Raw genomic sequence first — 19,991 nt, 5'->3', positions numbered from 1 at the left:
CCCAAGTCCTTAATTTTGTGTGTCTTACAGTTGAAGAACATGCGAGGTAATATATCCTATCCTTTAATATATAAATTTTATATGTTTGCTAAATTCTAGATAATAAAGATAATTTTTTTTTGTATGTAAATATAAACCTTCTTTTAATGTTATTTCAAATAATGTTAAATTGTTGCTTCCTTTCCTTGCATTTTCCATTTCTTAAAACATTATTCCATTATAACTAGCATATCAGTGTGAACATACATACGGGAAAAGCACAGGGAATTTTTTTTTTCCAGATTTGAGTGGCAACCCTGATACTGTCTGTCCACGACAAGAACACTGCTAGACAATCGTCTATGTTTACGGCGGGCGTTATAGAAACAGGTTACTGTAGAAAGAGTTCATTTCGCAGAGGTAGAAATTCATTCAAGTTTCTTACGTTGGCACATTTAGCACCAAATTGGCGATATTTGGTATTACTGCATTTAATTACTGAAAATATCTGATATTCCTGTCATATGTATGTAAAGAACAAAACAAATCAAATAGAAAAATTTGTATGTACATTAATCGTCTTCATTTCATTTGTTTTAAATTTATATAAGTTATTAATATCAAATTCTAAGCAGCAAAAGCGAGGTAATCTGTCTAATTTAACATAAAAATTATAACATAATTAATCGTAATTATTTCATAATTTTTATAAAAAGTTGCTTTTATTCTGTTATAAAGTAAAATGTTCATTGTTAAATATGCTTGAAACCTTTCCAAATTTATATTTATTTATTTTTCTGATGTATATACTATTTCCCAAAACACAAAATTAACGATTACCATGCCATCAATTTTCAGATTTAAAAAGAAAAAATCAAACTTTGATTTGTAACTTATTTTCAATATGCACAAGTTTTTTACAGCATAATTAATTTTCACAAAGTTTATATGTAAAAGTATTCTGAATTTGAAGATAATTCAAGTGTTCATTCATGCACGTGCCAGATGTCCCGGACTTAAAGGAACCCAACTAAATATACCCAACATCGCTTTACATTATTCTACGAAAAACACAGTAAAAGTTTGCTTTTGTTTCCAAATTACCACTTATTCATTTCCCTGCTTGAAAAAGAAATACAATTATTTCAAAGAAAGATTTTTCTCACGAACTGTTAATTCAAAAAATAGAGTGATAAATGAGCTTCTCCTTTCAATGTATATCAGTAGTCATGAGCTCGAAGCAATAAAGGATCCAAATTCCTGCATGCATTTTATCATTTCGGGGTTGAAAATTCTTCACATTTCTATTCGAAGCCCATCAACGCCATTTGAGAATACTAATCTGCCACCATTTTATTATCACAATCTGCTACCATTTTATTATCACAATCAGTGCACCTGAGTAGAAAGGAATCTCGTTAAATACTTTAATCCTTCCAACTCACATTAATGTGCATACAATTTTAGATTCTTGGAATCATAGTTAAGAAGGAAAGCTATTGAAACAATAGGGAGGCGAGAAAACAAGCCTGAATAAATGACTATTTTTCTTTATTTTATAGAAAAAAAAGTAATGCGCTACCTATAATATAATATTTTTTTTCATACCATTATGTAGTTGAATAATATTTCGTAATAAAAATTTAATAGAATTACTTCTTAACAATTGCATATACACAGTGTTGCATATATTCTAGAAAAGAAATTAAATTTTTTTAATCTCTAAATATTATCATATAGCATAATAGAATCACTATTTTTAATTTCAAAGTAATTCTTTTTTCTTTTAAAACTCTAAATACAATTTCTCATAATTATTATTTAACACTAAGAGCAAAAGGTTAAAACAAAGTTTTTTTTTTTTTTTTTCTTTCCTGTCTTTTTATCTTGACAGTGATTGTGATAGGAGATAATTGAATTAATTATACCTGTAGATTTAAGGAAATTATTCAATAATTTCAATGAAAATTAAATACTGAATTGTAAAATATACTTCTTTAAAAAATAATGAAATTCAAAGTTCCCTGCAAGAACTCTTTTTTTAATAAATTTTCAATGCACTTTTCAAGTAAAAAATTCAAAATCAATAATCAATTAATTTTACTTATACAAACAGCTGAGTATAATTTGCTTTAAAAGTTTCAATTGTTCATTTTTTTATAAATATCATCTGAAATGGATTTCTATATTTTCCAGTTCCATATATCGATCAATTCAAAAGGTGATCTTATTTATGTTAGTTAAATTCTAATTTACGACAATTATTTTATTAAATTTCAGTTTATAGCATTAAATAAAAGTTTTTGATCCAGAAAAAGCTATAAAAGTATATATATGTAATGATATTTTAAACTCTAATTTCAATTTAATTAATTTGCAAGGTTTTATCTTAATTTAGCCCATAGTAACGCGCTTGTGATTTTAAAGTCTCTCCTTTCTTAAATCGAAAAAGCATTTTAAAGGATGTCAAAATTTAAGGGACAAAAAAAATATTAAATAATGAAATGCAGTTAATATTAACCAATGAAAAGATTAATAAAATATGGAAGAAGTAAGCTAAGCGAATATAAAGATACGTGCAACTGCGATTAAAGCGAGAAGACGAATGAGCAACAGGTTTTCTTTTATCGCTTCACATTGACGCCAAGAAAAAGAATACCCCCCAGGCTTCTGTCCGATTCCACCTATTCAAAATGGATCGTCCCTACCGGAATCTGTTTCTATAACGCCCGCCGTAAACATAGACGATTGTCTAGCAGTGTTCTTGTCGTGGACAGACAGTAAAGATGCTTTAAAAGCATATAATCCATCTTTACAATTCATTTTCATATCACATATTTCACTTGGCATCTAGCTTGTTGTTGTTATTGTTTATCCACTGGACTATTTAATCGCATATTAATTTCTTTCATGTGCACTCATTTATTCATAAACATTGTTTGTTGAAATATCTTGGCATCCAAGAATTCACCATTGCAGATGAGCATTATCACACTCTTAAGTGAAACATTCTTAACTGCATATTGTAAATTTTGTTATACTTACCTTTTCATTCTAAACAGTCCTCCAGCTGCATTGATTTTGTTGATCTTGAATCCTATAAGTTGCCATAGTAATATTTGTCTCCAGGACATAGTGAAACTTCAGAATTTATATTTCAAGTTATAATCTTTAAATATTTCAAAACTATTGTTGATTAAAATGAAATATTGCGTAATAAGATTCTATTGGAATTATTTCGAACTGCAGCATAAAGTTCGCAAGATAATTTTCATTTAGTGAATCTATATGCTGAGAAAATAGATTGAATCCATTATTATCCAAATAATAAGTATATAAAATTGTTATCTACTTACTGGAAAAAACACATTTAAATAAAATACTTGGAAGATATGGCAGAAAATTGCAGTCAGTTTTAGGATTTTAAATTTAACTAGGTTATTTAAACTTACAATGATGTATATAAAAAGTTATTTTTTCTTGTGAAGGCATCTTACAAATGTTATAATGGGAGGTCAGTTTTATAGAAAATCAACAGAAATTTTCCCTTAAAAATATATATGTTATTGTCGAAATATATAATTCAGGTATTTTATTGAAGAATCAAATTATTTCATGAAATAACTGATCATATCATTTAAGGTATATAATACTTGTATATTAATGACCTTGCACTTTAACTAGTTATTTTATGAAATAATTAGTAATCCTGCAAGTTAACTAGTAATAAATAATTGAAGTTATAAAATAAGCCATTTAACTGCATTATAGACCTTTCAAAGCGTTATTCATATAAAGGGAGATAAAAACTTATTTATTATGTGAATGTTAAAATGGCAGAATTGCATAGCTCATCATTTCTAAATTTTGTTGTTGTTGTTAACACATTACCTTTTAAATATTTGACATTTCAACCTTTTGGATGGAGGATTTTAATTAAAATAAAAAATATATATTGTTATATAGTAGGGATATTGATGAACAGGATTGATCATGTTATTTATTCTACATCTTAATAGAATATAAACAGTTATTCTGTGAAATAATAAGTCAAATCATAGAATACAAGAAAAATTAACACTGGGACTAATATAAATGGTTATTTCATGAAATAGTTGATTTCATACATTAATGATTGTTACGTAAGCATGTTGCCCCGCCTCTCACTTGTAACGCCATCTAGCGGTATATGTAAAAAACAATCAGTCTTTGTAACATCATCGACGTAGCAGCACGCCGAAAGGCAAAGCTCAAACCAACTCCCGAAAGCGGAGAAACAATAAAAATCTTTAAATTACAAAAAAGGTCCGTCATCATTATTGAACCTCTCCATTCTGGTCCTAGCGATCCGGAGACGAATTAGCGAAAATATGGATAAAAATAAAACTCAAAAAGCCAAAGAGTTAAATAGAATCTATGGAAGGATAAAGGCGAAACTAACAAGTGTTAAAAAGTTTGTTGAAAGTAGTTCAACGGTTGAAGAAGAAAAATTCATATTAAGCTGACAATTGTGAAAGAAATAAAAAATGAATTAAAAATTTTATTCAAGGATTATTTAGAAATCGACAAAGATGAAACGTTAAGTCAGAAGTACGATCAAGAAATGTTGGATATCGAAGAAGAAAGAAATGAATTAGATGTAAGTTTGAAATGCTTACTCTCTAATTATAATGTTAACGAAAATGTAATGCATAATATAAATCAAAATTCAAATTTGAAAGCTTATATCAATCATATTGAATTAAAAACGAAACTTCCGGAAACTCCCTTACCGCTATTTTACGGAAAAATGGAAGAATTCAGTAATTTCAAAAATCAATTTATGTGTCTAATAAACGATAATATCGAATTAACGAATGATCAAAAATTATTTTATTTAAAAGCTGCCCTCCGTGGTGAAGCTAAATTTATAGAAACAAATGACGATACGTTTGAGTCACTGTTTGCTGCTCTGGAAGAACGCTTTGAAAATAAGCGAGCAATTGTTGATATTCACATTCGAAATATGTTAAACCTAGAAAAATTAAATTTTGAGTCTGCAATGGGCTTACGAAATATCACAGACACAATAAATAAAAGTCTGAGAGGTTTAAAAAGTTTGAATTTAGAATGTAATGACTTAACAAATGCTATATTAGTAAATATAATATTAGAAAGACTTGACAAAGAGAGTAGAAAGGCATATGAAATGTCCATACAATCAAAACAAATACCTTCATTGAAGGAGCTCTTGCAATTTTTAGAATCAAGATCGATGGTACTCGATCAATTAGGGAAATACCCTACCAGTAACAAATTCCACAAGGAATTTCAAGGCGCAATAAATATGCCGAAAAACTTTCTTCTTAATGCGAATAAACTAAATAATGTAAAGCCATGTATTTTATGTAAATTGGAACATCCTTTACAAAGATGCTCTGAATTTTTAAAATTGAGTGTTTCTAAAAGAATCGAGCTTTTAGAAAAATATAACATTTGTAAGAACTGTTTGAAATTGCATAAACCACCCTGCAAATCCACATTCTGCTGCCGAAGCTGTCAAAAATCAGGCCATAATTCTTTGATACATCTGGATCCTAAACTCTTAAGTACACGCCTTGCAGAGGTAACGCCCCCAGACGCAGGGGAGCAACTTTATGTAAACAATGAACCGTCTGGCTCGTCGAGGTTGCCACAAAAACTAAACCCTGATGCGGAGTCAGCACTTACAAGTAACTCGAAACTATGTTCAAACATTCTATGCACCGCGCAGTTATTTATTGAAGATGCATTTGGTCAAAAAATAAAAATAAAAACCCTGTTGGATTCTGGAAGTTCGGTAAACATAATAACTGCAGATTTGGCCAATTCTTTAGATTTGAAGCGGGAAAAGGTTAATGCATCCATCTCTGGTATTAACGGAGGAGAATTCTTCGTTAAAAATAAATTAACCACTACCATTTTTAATGAAGACTATGATTTTTCCAGAACTGTATCATTTTTAATTATGCCTAAAATAATGCATTTAACTCCTTCTAAAGAAATTGATATCTCAAAAATTAACTTCCCAAGTGAGATAAAACTTGCGGATGAGACTTTTCATATTCCGAGTAAAATTAATGCATTACTCGGATGTGAGCTGTTCTTTCATTTATTGACGGCAGAAAAATTTAGATCATATGATAATTCACTCTTGTTATAAAACAGTGTATTCGGATATTTAGTAACGGGAACAATCGATGGCAGAAATTCTCATTTCTTTTCTGGATTAATTTTTAAAAATGATAATCTGGAGAATTCTGTTAAAAATTTCTTTAACTTAGAATCTTTTCCTGTTGACAATACAGATGATTCAGTCGAATCAAAAACATATGAACAAACTTACTCTGAGGAACATTTTCTTTCCACTCATAAGAGGGATAGTACCGGAAGGTATGTTGTTAAATTACCAATAATTGAAGAAAAATGTTCTACACTAGGCTATTCAAAAGAAATGGCGGAAAGGCATTTAAATATACTTTGGAAAAGATTAGATAAAAATAAAACAATGGCAATGCAATACAAGGCTTTCATGGATGAATATTTCCAGTTTAATCATATGGAAAGAATTTTAGATTCTCCTGAAATTGCCAATAGTGAATATTATATTCCTCATCAGTATTTCACCGTATTTCGCCCAGAAAGCACATCAACACCCTTGCGTGTCGTTTTTGATGCATCTGCAAATTCTAGCAGTGGAGTTTCACTTAATTCCATTTTATTGAACGGAGGAAAAGTTCAACAGGAACTATTTTGCATCATTCCAATATTCCGAACATATCAGTTTGCATTTAGTGCAGATATAAAGAAAATGTATCGCCAAATTTTGGTTGCAGAAGCAGATAGAATCCCTCAAAAGATTCTGTGGAAGCCTAAGAGATTTGCTCCTGTGGAAACATACAGACTACGGACTGTGACATATGGAACAAAATGTGCTCCATTTTTAGCCACCAGAACACTCAAGGCATTTGCTGAGAAGGAAAAAATTGAATTTCCTCAAGCATCTGCAGCACTTCTTACTCATGTTTATGTTGAAGACATTTTAACTGGTTCAAATAACTTACCAGAAACCAAAGCTTTACAACAGCAGTTAATAGAACTTTTAAGTGAAGGAGGCATGCAACTTCACAAATGGGTTTCCATTCACCCACCATAGATCTACATTGCCTCTGTGATGCCTCAAATAAGGCCTACGCTGCAGTCATCTATGTGTGTTCAAAAAATAAATCCTGTGAAATGAAAACACAAGTCTTTTGTGCAGCAAATCGCGAGTGTGTATAATTAATGACTTTCTGACAGAAGTTAAAACTCATTGTAAATTGATTTTACTAACTAATATTTCTAATAATTTTATTTGTAATATTTTAAATTTAAGTAACAACTGTACTAAAATTGTAAGTTATCTTTTCAGATTTATTAATAATTTGAAGTGTTCTTCTGAACATACAAACGGTAAGTTGTAATCAATTATTAGGAAATCTGCCAGCGAAAAGAGTAACTCATAGCCCACCATTTTTAAATTGTGTTATCGATTTTTGTGGACCATTCTTAATTAAATATAAAGGTCAACGCAAAGGTATTTTTCAAAAGATTTATATTGCAGTCTACATTTGTTTTTCAACTAAAGCCATACATTTGGAATTAGTTACCGATCTAACGTCTAATGCTTTAATTGCAGTTGAAGCATTAGTGTCTAATGCTTTAATTGCAATTAAAACGCTTCTTTGCCCGACGCGGTAAATGTGCATGTATATTTTCGGATAACACAGAAAATTTTGTTGGAACAAATTCAGAATTAAAAAGATTGAAAAAAATTAATGAGTAATCCTGATGATACTTTAAATAATTATTTAACTACAGAAAGTATTGATTGGAAATTTATTCCCCCAAGGTCTCCTAATTTTGGAGGCTTGTGGGAATCGGGTGTCAAATCTTTTAAATTTCATTTAAAGAGAACAGTAGTTTCTATAAAACTGACATTTGAAGAATTTTTAACATTAACTGCAGAAATCGAAGGTATTCTAATTAGTAGACCTATTGTACCTTTATCTACGGATCCTAATGATTATACAGCTTTGACTCCGGGACATTTCTTAATTGGCCGTCCAATAACTTCAATTACTGAACCACAATTAATTGGAAAATCGGATAATTATTTGTCAAAATGGCAAAAATTAACTAAATTATTACAAAAAGTTTGGAAAAATTGGAAACGTGATTATTTGAATAATTTACATCTTAGAAATAAGTGGCAGTTTGCTAAGAATAATGTAAATTTTAATGATATGGTTGTAATCAAAGATCCAGATTTGCCTCCATATAAATGGAGACTGGGTAGAATTCAAGAATTAATAAAAAGGTTCAGATGGTTTAGTCAGAGTTGTTGTAATAAGAGTTTTGAATGGTGTTATTAAAAGAGGCATTAGTCAAATATGTTTACTTTCAAAAAATTAATTGGATTTATATATGTATATGATTGTAAATAATATATAGAGACTTTAATTCATTTGTATATATAAGAATTATTTCAGTATTATTTTGTGTAAATTTATATATAAGAATTATTTCAGTATTTTTTATTTGTTTTTACATTTATTCATTTTTTTATAATAATTCTGTCAAATTTATTGTGATGTGTGAAATTCATATAGTGTCTGAATATTGAAATTGTACAATTTCAAGGCGGGAGTATGTTATGTAAGCATGTTGCCCCGCCTCTCACTTGTAACGCCCTCTAGCGGTATATGTAAAAAACAATCAGTCTTTGTAACATCATCGACGTAGCTTCACGCCGAAAGGCAAAGCTCAAACCAACTCCCGAAAGCGGAGAAACAATAAAAATCTTTAAATTACAAAAAAGGTTCGCCATCATTATTGAACCTCTCCAATGATGGCATAATATTTGTGTGATGCGAAGGATGTCATTATATTTTATAAATAAGATACTCATTCAGAAATACTTTTAGTTATAGAATTTTTTTTAGTTTTATAAAGTTAAAAGTTGCATCTGCTAATATGGAAAATTTGCCATAAAAAGAAAATGTCTGCCAATAAACTGAATCGCAGATCCTCTATATATGAAGAAGTAATCCCACAATTATTTAAGCTGATATATGTATTGAAATATCGATAAACATATTTAATATATTCTACTAGTGTAAAATTATTGAATAACATTTAAATCTGAAGACCAGGAAAAAGATGATTTCAAATAATTATAGTTTCTGGCGTATATACCCCCCCCCCCTCTATTAATAATAAAGATGATCGTCTGTGTATTGGAACTCTATAAGCCAGAATTTTTGACATATAGCTATCAAATTTGGCACATATATATTCTGTAGTGTAGGAACTTGCACTTTGGGAACGATTTTTTTAAATTCAATTTAATTTTAATTAAAAATTATGCTTTATTTCACCTTTTTCCCATGATAATTTCAGACTTGCATTACTTCCATTTTTCATTAAACTTGAAGGAAATTGTTTTTTAAATTTTAAAAAATTATTTTAATGTTTTATGTTTTCCACTATTACTAAGATGGATAACTGTTATGAACCTTCAGGATTTGAATACTGCAAATTGGGAACCTCTGCTGTAAATGATGCCGATATTGCTTTCTGTAAATAAATTGCAGTTTTCCAAGGATATTCTTAAAAAATATTTTTAATATGTGATGGATTTTTTTTTTTTTTTAGGAATGAATTTTTATCTTAAAATAATTTTGTTTCCTTGGGTTATTGATTTACTCTTCTTATTTCTAAAAAAATAAAGTGAGCTTTTAAAAAAGAAATTTATTATGTATTGACGTATTTTGTCTGTATGTGCACATAAAGAAATTAAAATGTTCTCATTTCAGATGCTTCTGAAAGTGCATCAAGTCCGAAAGGTGCATATGCACCAGCAGTTGATGGTGAAATGGAGTATATAACAATAAAAGCACATTGTATAGTAATAGCTTCACGCTGTGATTGGTTTCGAAAAGCACTTCTCAGTGGTATGAAGGAATCGATTCATAAGTAAGTTATGTCCACTTATTGTTTTTGAACTCTCAACAAGTAAAAAATGTTAAAATATTTTAATTTTTACAGTTGTGGAAAAATGAAAAAGAGTTATTGATATACAAAAATACCCTCCATTTTTGCTCCCAAACTATAAAGTATAACTTTTTCTCTTTAATTTTATTGGGAGGAGGACCTACTAGTACTTTTTTCCATCATGACAAGAAATAATTAAAATTTGTATTTCTTTGAGTATTTTTATAGTTTATTTATTTTTAAAATATTGCTGGTGGCTTTTTATTAGATGATTTAATCATTTTTTTTTTTATTTTAGACGAATTGTCATTCATGATACTACTCCACAATTATTTTTAATTTTTCTTGAGTACCTTTATGGAGGACAAGTTGACACAGGACAGTTATCTACAGAACAGCTAGCTGATCTTATGCAACTATCAGATAGGTATGAGGTGAGTATAGATGAAAGATTTCCTTATATTGAATTATGAATTTTTCATAATTCTAATCATTTCTAATTTTGAATACTTTTCTAGGTTGATTGTCTGAAGCAAATATCAGAAGATGCTCTCAAAAATCTTATTGATGAAGATTCAGCATTATTTCTTCTTGGTATTGCAGATCAATTTAATGCTAGGGCATTAAGGGTAATTATAATTAAATTAATAATAATATAAATGATTGTCTTTTTATTTTGCTATGAATTTATTGAGATTATATGTTTAATCAGAAAATTATAATATAAATTTATATACTTTATAATCTAATCGATGTCAGACTTGAAAACTACCATATTAAAAAAAAAGTGCTGGATTAATGGAAATACATTTTAATTGTAAAACTTATATTAATTTCACAAATTATTTCAAAATATACAAAACTATAAAGGAAATTGCAATGATTATTATAATTTCCATTATAGTTTTTGGTGACCAGTTAGTTTACTGGAAATAGCAGTTTTATTTATTTTCAGTTAAATATCTTCTGCATTTCTTTTCATTGTGCATAAGGATCATCCTAACAGAGGCGAATCTCTTAACTAAATAATGTTGTCTAGAAAATAATTATCTGGATTTGCTATATTCTAATCTTTGTGATAATATATATTCACTTTGTTATTTATCATGTAAACTGCATAGATATTAAATAGAATCCTTCTTCCTTAGCTGGAAGAAAATTAAATGATTAAATTTCAACAATGGAAGAAAATTACATAATATTTAACAGAATAAATGAAAATTGTGTAAATTTCAGTTCAGGAATGAAATCTGTTATTTAAAATTGTTCAATTGGTATCGATAAAAAGACAATTTTTTTAAATTTTAAAATGTTGTAAGAATTAATTTTGTTCTGCAATGCTTCTGGAAGTTATTGTAAAAGAATGTCAAAATTTCAATTAATTAAAATTTCGAAAAAATCCCTCCAAAATGCACAATGCAATCTTCCAAAAAATTTCTTTTTATATTTCATTTAAAATACTGTACATGTATAGGAGCCTTTATGTGTTGTGAATCTTTTTTTATTAAACAACCTAAAAGTTCGTCAAAATCTTTTGTTCCTCCTATTGTTCACAAAACATTCTACTGAATTATGTTACTTATTTTGATAATGATTGCACTATCTTTCATGACAATTTACAAGGTTTTTAAATTTCCAAATAAAAAAAATGTTAATAATATACATATTTGTTTGTGTTGCTAGACTGCAGCTTTGGAATTCATAGCTTTGAACAAAGATATAATCAAAAGTGAAGTTTTTTATGACCTACCAGAAGATCTGCAATCAGAAGTAGAAGAAATGATTACTTGGGTTGAATTAAGGTAGTGTCTCCTTCATATTCTACTTCATTTGTTTTATTAAAAACAAAGTAACTTTCATTATTTGTCCATTCATTTATATTAATAAAATATTTATTGTAATGGATGATGTAGCTTATCTATCTATTGAATAAATTTTTTAATGTACAATATTTAAGTTCTAAATTAACAAAAAAAATCATCCTTAATAAGTTTTTACAAATCTTTAAATTTAAATTATTTATCAATTAAATTTCATTTTCATTTTTAATAGTTTTCTGCCTGTCTATAAATTTTTATCTGAAATTATAGAATTTAATTAAGGGAAATCTAATTATTGTTTGCTCTTTCTTTCGCTCATCTTTTTGATATTCTATTAGAAGTATTACAATTATTTCTAGTGAGCAGGCTTATTTCTCCAGTGTGAGAGAGAATGGCATTTCTTTAAAAAATTTTAAAATAAAATGTTTAGAAAATTGTATTTTAAAAAAGTATTTTTTAACAACATTGATAGTTTTGAGCATTGCAAAAACATGTCTTTAAAAAAAAAGAAACATTAAAAAACATAGTGCAAAACATGTCTTTAAAAAAAAAAAGAAACATTAAAAAACATAGTGCAAAACATGTCTTTAAAAAAATGTTTTCTTATCATTTTTTTTTTAATTTTAATGTTATACCATTAACAAATTTGAAAAACTTGCCAAAACAATTTCAATAGAATTATATAATCTTGAAAAATATTTCTTCCCAGTAAACTGATAATATTCTGTAAGACCATATTAATACTTTTTTTGGGGGATGACTAATGCATAATGTATTTTTCTACTTTTATTAAGTTTTAAAATGAAAAAAAAATTATAATTATTCAATTATGAATTTCCTTATATTAAAAACTTTATTGCATTTTTTGAGAGGCAGGTCTCAAATTTTATAAATTTATTTTTAACTAAAAGTGAAGTAAAATAAGATTGTCCCCTGTATTGTATTTTGTGATGCATTTTATAAAAGTTTTTAATGGTTATTTTACTTTCTAGAAATTCTCAACGGAGTGAAGAGCTTTCAGGACCTAAATTTCTTAACCATGACAGCCCCAGTTCTATGTCATCAAGTTTATTAGACATTGAAGAATTATTTTCAGCTGTTAATATCTCAGGAAATGAAGTAAAGCTTTATTTACTTTTTTTTTATTTGCTGTCCTCACTATACTGTAAAATCAATTTTAATATTGTAATTCTTATGATTTTCTATTATCTTACAAATTAATTATGCCTTTGCATCCATTTGCAATTTAAATTTATTTAAGCCACTAGGAAATAAATAAAAACACTGTTGGTTCAATTCAGTATTTATGCTTGTTTCTTCCTTGTAAATTTCTTCATAAATTAATCTGTTTTTCAATAACTATTATGCTTTTTTTTTCTGCTAAGATATTCATGAAATAGTTTTATGTGCATTTCTATACAAGATTCCTTCATGTATTATTAAGAAATTTGTGAAGCTAGGATTTCTGTAAATGATTGTACTTTTTCAAATTATGAGGGTCTACAAAAACAAATTTATGGGAAATTTATTTGTCATTTTCAATCTATCTTAACAATGTAAATTATTCTTTATAGATATTTTTGTTGTAATAAAGCAGATGGCAAAACTAATGAATTTTCTTGTAGTGTCAAACTATTAAGAATCTTTCTTAAAATGGTGTATCATATTTTGAGATTTCTGGCAAGATTGTTACATGATATTTTGTTGAATTTCAGAGGATAAAAAAACTTTCAAAGCAATATTTATTTATTCAATTGAATCAAAACTATTTCAAAAAATATCCTATTGTTACAAAAAATCCTTCTAATGTAAAAAAAAAGGGAGGGATGAAAAGTCTAACATGCTCAATAAAGGATAATGATGCTTTATTCTATTAGAAAACATGAAACACAGGCAATAAAACACAAATGAAAGATGCCCAAAACAGAAATCAACACACCTGCAGCAAATCTTTATTAAACAATCGCAACATCACAAATCGTACTGAGAGAATTCAATGAAGATAACATTTGAAATAAAGAATTCGCTCAACTGCTTGACTCTACTGATGGACTCACTTGAGCTTTGTCACTCGGGTTTTTATATCTCCAATAAAGGACACCAATAATTCCAGAAACAACGCCAGAATTTCGATTCCTAAGAGAGATATCACCGAATTATCAAATATTTGCAACCTGTCATTTTTGTCGCCGAAGCCAATCGTCATTGACCCAGCATTAATTAAAGCTATCTGTAGAATTCCTTTCCTTGCATAGAAAAGCAATATTACAAACTCGTAACAATATTTAATATACTCGATTTGAAAAATAGACTTGAATAAAATATATGGAACTTTGGTATAGTTTGAAATGATATTGTGACTAAGTAAAGTTTATGTAACCAGCTGTGTAGACTCGATCATTAGCTTATAAATATTTATAGAAAGTTTATCTTTTGGTGGAAATTAGAAGATCAATAGTTTATTTTATAAATTAAATGTACAAAATAAGGAACAGTAATTAAAGCTGAATCAAATGAATATTTGCAATTTCAAAGTTGTATGTAATATTTATAATTTATTTGCATATCTGAAATTTGTGTATACAAAAGTTTTCTTGTATTATTAATACTTGACCTTTCCTTTTTTTTTCTCTCTCCTAGAAAGAGCAGGCATCAGACTTATTTATAATTTATTTGTGTGCTAGCTATTACCTGCGACTTCGTTCGCTTGGAAATTTTAATGTATGTGTATGAAAACTGACTTAGGCATATTGCGCCTCAATCAATACCTTAGCTCCGTTAATGATTAGGTCATTGTGAGTGCCATCCAGCCTGTGCACAATATCTTCTGATAAAGCTTCATTGTATTTATCCCACAGCTGGAGTTGGTTTAATAGTCTGTAAGTGCTCACTAAAATTGTAAACAGGTCATTGTGAGCAAAACGACAACGCCGCCTATGTCCTGCAGGCAGCGGTTTAACACCTCTAATGCATGCTTGTGCGACACTGTGCACTCGCCCCATATTAATTTGCACTGCTGCAAAAGGACTCCTTGACCTCTGTTTTTGGTGATGTTGCATGTTGGGGTATCTTTGCTTGCAATATTAAGCGGCAGTTTGAAAACGGAGGTAAACAAAGTTGCAGTAATGCCCGTGGAAGCTATAGCCAGAGCTAGATTGTGGTTCTTGCGGAGTTGGGCTAGCAGAAGATTCAAATCAAGTCCGTATTTTTTTTTAATCAAGTCTATTTCATTTATGGATTGAGATAGCTTCAACAGTATAATGCATATAATTTTTAATTTTTTAATTAAAATGTAAATATAGTTGCCAACAATAAGAACAAACTGCACATGCGTGAATTTTCAACACCAAATGGAGTAACAACGCAAATGCGTGAATTTTCTACACCAGTTGGGGTAACACAATGCAGATTAGAAATTTTTAATTTCCTTTATTCTGCTTTATTTTAATTTAAAAGTACTTCAGGATGAATCCGAAAGATCGATTCATTAACAATGTTTAATTTTAAATACATCAAACACTAAGAAAATAAACAGAATCATTTGAAATAATCAGTCGAAAAACTGCTAAGCCTAACCTCCTTAGAGTGGGTGAAAAAAAAAGACTGAAGCCTTACTCATTTGGTGGTGGGGAAATGAAATTAAAGTTAGTTTTTAAGGAGGAAAGTTAGGGGAAAGTTAGTTTTTAATTAATAAAAAATTAGCCGGAATAAATAGTAGCCTATGTCCTATTCCAGACTATAATCTATCTCTGTGCTAAATTTCATCCAATTTCATTCAGTCGTTCTAGCGTGATTGACTAACAAACAGAGGTAAACAAAGAAATATATCGCCTATGCACACCACAGCTCTTGCGATTTGCACGTGCGCAGTTTGAGGCTTTCACACATGCACGGAATAAATAAAATTGCAATTACAAAACTCCTTTTTTTATTTTGATATGACTTTAATGTACTAAAACCTTCAGGAAAAAAATTCTCTACAAAATAGTATAAATATCTCCAATATCCATTTACTATATGTCGAGTTTTTGTGATTCAAAGATACAGAAGCTTTCAGGAGACTTCATTTTATGTTATGTATAGATACAAAAGTTTTCTTGTATTATTAATACTTAGCCTTTCTTTTTTTCTTTTTCTATCCTGGATAGAGCTGGCTTCTGACTTTTTATGATTTATTTGTGTATACAAAAGTTTTCTTGTATTATTAATATTTGGCCTTTCTTTTTTCCTAGGAAGAGCAGGCATCTGATTCCAGTTCTCTTGAAGATCTTCCTTTGACGCAGGACTCAGCACAACTTGAAGCATGTGTTGCTCAGCTCAGGGACATAGTTGGTGAATCAGTTCCTCGAGAGGAGCTTGTGCGAGTATCTTTAGCAGCTGATTATGATGTTAATAGAGCTTTGAATTTCTTTTTCTCTCGATTTACCTAGCTGTTGATCTGTTATGCAAGTTATTTGGCATAATTCAGAGTTTCAATTATTCCCTTTTAAGAATGTGAGTACTTGACTTAATGAAGTTGTGGCTTTACTTAGCCCTTGCGAGAGGAAAATATTAAGCTGGATTTGTAGGTCCTCATGATGTGACTAACATGCCGAATTTGAGTGCAATTTATATGTTTACTTTTAAAATATGATTTATGTGTGTATGATGTCAGTCCGAAGAAAATTTTGTGTTAAAGCTGTCTCCTGGTGAGATCTCCTTTTGTTATATTTTACACTTTTCTATTACTTCTTTAATAAATACGATGAACATCAGAAATCAAAATCAAAAGAGTTTGATGTCACTTTTGTTGATATTGATGTTTCTGTCTACTTGTGAATAATTGTGCTGTTTTGTTTGTGTCATTTTTTGAATGAAATTCTTTTGTCAAACCAAATGTGTAATAGCAATATTTGTAATTTATATATGTAATAATGAATGAAGAAAACTTTTCTTGTTTTATAAACTGTGAAACCTTGTGTTCCCTACTGTCCAAGATCATTGTTACTGTATTTTTTAATTGCTATTGTTGCATGTTTCTTGGGGGGGAAATGCAGGAAACATATTACCCCTGAAAGTAATTAGTAAGGTTGACTGAAAGGAACTTCATTTGCCTTTTCAGAAAATTCACCGAAATTGATTGCAGAGTTTAACCTTTTTATTTTCAAGTCAGGTTAAATTCTGAAGGCTACATATTACTTTTTGTGCTGGTGAGAAGTTACAATGCAATTTATTGTAACATAAATACATAGTTAAAATTCATTTTCAAAATTATTTTTAATAAACTGATATGTAGCACTTTCATATTGGACTATAGTATAAAAAATTTGTTTCATGAAGATGATGTTTCTGACCCTATATCATGATGTATGTTTAAATTCATTATGATTTAATTTATTAAATAATTTTATAAAGTTTCCTCTAACCAATTGAGCAGTCTGATAAACTAACAGAAATTCTTCATTGCAACTTTAATAAATATACATATATGTACATATTTTCAGATGTTCTTAATGTTTAACAATAATGATGGAAGTGTTAATTTTCTTGCTAGCTATCTTGCTGATATTTTTAAAAAATTTCATTTTAGGAATTCCGTGTTCTAAAATAAGAACTAAACATTTGATTTGAAAGCATGCAGCCAGAGAATGTTATTACATATGGACAATCATAGTTACTTGTATTTCTGAAAGCAAAGCAAGATATTTGTGTATTGATAAGAAATATTAATAATCATATATATATATACATATAAAGTTCCCTTTACAGAATAAATCAGCAACTGCTCTAACTTTAAATCCCTCTTGTTGATACACAAATATCGGATAGTTTTCTATGTCAAAATTATCTAATGTTTCCATGAGAAAAGAAGTGCTAAATAATGAGATTTTTTCTCAAATATAGCATTTTTAAAACAATGTGATCAATACTAAATCTCTGTAAATAAATCTGTTTAAGACGTGTTCATGTGTAATTGTGAAACGTAACAAATCTTTAGTTTATATTTTTAAAATTTCCCTGGTGTTTCATTTTATTTTATTTATTGGAAATCTCATTCATATGCTTACTCAAATGTTTTTTTTATATACGAAAAAATTCATTGAAGAATTTTCTGATAACTTTTCCCAATGGTAGCACATATATATCTAGCTTTAATCCATTGCTTTGTAGCATTGAATAGACAGCGTTGTGTATTTTTTGCTGAAAGATTTAATGAAAAAAAATTTTAAATCTGATATTGAAAAACAAATTTGATAAATTTAATTTGATTTAAATTCTTTAAAAGTAAATTTAATGATTAATCAAAAATTTATATTTTACCAGCAAAAAGTTACCGGCAAATATCTTCTGTTATCTGACATATCCTACAGTTAAAATAAATCATACAAATATTTGTTATATAATAATTACAACTTTTCTTAAATTATTTTTTAAACTTTTTTCATTTTAATTAAATTTACTAATACATCAGAAAATCGGGAATTTAATAACGATAAAATTTGGAATTTATTCATAATTGTTTCTGTTTTCTATATTTCTTCATGTGTAGTCAGTTTTTGTTAACTGTACTTTCTATATAAAAGTTCAGCTATATTTATTATACATATGTTATTAGTTGTTAACTCTTTAATATGATAACTTTTTCTGTAATAATAATGATACATTTTTCTGTAATTTTAATATAAATATTTATTCCTCCATATAATAATTTATTTGCTAATATTTTTTTATCGTTTTCTTTGCAAAAGATGAAAATCATGAAGCAGTCTGAAAAGCTTTTTTTATATCCATGTGCATTATAAAACATATATTTTAATCATTGCTGTGTTACCTCTCAAGCCTCATATTTTCCATATATATCTTTATATTTTCCTTTATAGTAATTTTATTTTATCATAAATGAATATAAATTTTGAGATATCTGTATTCATTTAAATATCAAGCTTGGTTTTACTTGTTAATTGCTTAAAACTAGTAATGAGTGTCTTCCTTTTTTTTTTTTTTTTTTTCATTAATAAGAAAATTTAGTTGTAATCAAGCGAAGAAAAATTCATATATCTACAAAAATTATTTTTATGTACTTTCTTTGTTGTCTTTACATGTTTTATTTATTATATTTTTTATCTAATGAAATCTATTATCTAAGAGAATTTTGCCTCATATTATTGATATCTTTTCTGCGATTCACAAATGCAAACTTGTAAATTATTCCTCTATTTAAATTTTGACATTGACATTTTTGAATACCCCCCCCCCATCCCAAGATAATAGGCATGAAGGAATAATTCGCATAAGTATGAAAGCCTTGTGTTCATATTCTTTTGTATTGTTTACCTAAATTTGCAATATACTTGCTACATTGTTAGGAATGGTATTTAAATGTACTGAAAATTATTTGGTGCATTTTAGTTTTTGAGTATTGCAAATATTCTTTAAAAAAATGAAACAGAATTCTGTCTTCATAGAATAATAAAAACTTTTTATTTTAGTACACAGTAATATTTTTATTTCATAATAACTAAGATGATATCTCAAAATTTATTCTCATTTATTTGCTCCGTTATGTGGTATTTTTTATTGTAATTTTTCAAGTTAACTATGCACCTCAAAGGGTCCATTGTATATATATATATATGTAAACTTGTGTTGTATTTTTATGTAGATATTTCAAGAATTTTCGTTATTTATGCAATCTTTGTTTTCATGTAAATATACGAGAAACATGTTTTGTCTGATTTTTAATAGATGAGTATTAATGTGTTATATTTGTTGTTATTATTTCATTAGAAACTTTGTTGAATATTTATATAAGTTTTTGGGTATTAAAATGCATCATATGTTTTTGGATGATAGAAAGTATTTCTTTTTGAAATTTAAAAAAAAAAAAAAAAACTATTATAAGGTTTATGTTTAAATGTCTTTACGAAATATTTAAGTTTAGTATTGAAAAAATATATTCATGAGAACTGAAAAATAATTCTTTTTTTAAGTAAAAGTTTGATATATATTGGGCCATTACCTTTTCTGTTTGTTTTATAATTATTCAGAACTGTAGAAACAAGCTTATATTCAAAATGAGAGGAACTTTTACAAATATTAGGAGTGTAAGCACAGTAAATAAATAGCAAAGGATTGTTGTTCCAAAGAGTGATGCGTGAA

The 19,991-nt window shown here is 28.1% G+C and overlaps 1 protein-coding gene across 1 annotated transcript in view; it reads left to right on the top strand.

Annotated features, from left to right (window-relative positions):
• Positions 1–19,093, top strand: part of LOC129988844 (uncharacterized) — a 35,990-nt gene extending 16,897 nt beyond the window's left edge. The window contains exons 17-22 of the mRNA XM_056097120.1: positions 9,855–10,014; positions 10,331–10,466; positions 10,551–10,661; positions 11,716–11,834; positions 12,845–12,971; positions 16,085–19,093. Coding sequence (XP_055953095.1) covers positions 9,855–10,014; positions 10,331–10,466; positions 10,551–10,661; positions 11,716–11,834; positions 12,845–12,971; positions 16,085–16,282 — 851 coding nt within the window. The 3' untranslated portion in view covers positions 16,283–19,093. The remainder of the gene's footprint in view (positions 1–9,854; positions 10,015–10,330; positions 10,467–10,550; positions 10,662–11,715; positions 11,835–12,844; positions 12,972–16,084) is intronic.
• The last annotated feature ends 898 nt before the right edge of the window (positions 19,094–19,991 follow it).

Source organism: Argiope bruennichi, chromosome 10 (assembly GCF_947563725.1).
Source record: "Argiope bruennichi chromosome 10, qqArgBrue1.1, whole genome shotgun sequence".
Taxonomy (NCBI): domain Eukaryota; kingdom Metazoa; phylum Arthropoda; class Arachnida; order Araneae; family Araneidae; genus Argiope; species Argiope bruennichi.
The sequence above is the reverse complement of the archived record's forward strand: the minus strand, read 5'-3'. Positions and strand labels throughout refer to the sequence as shown.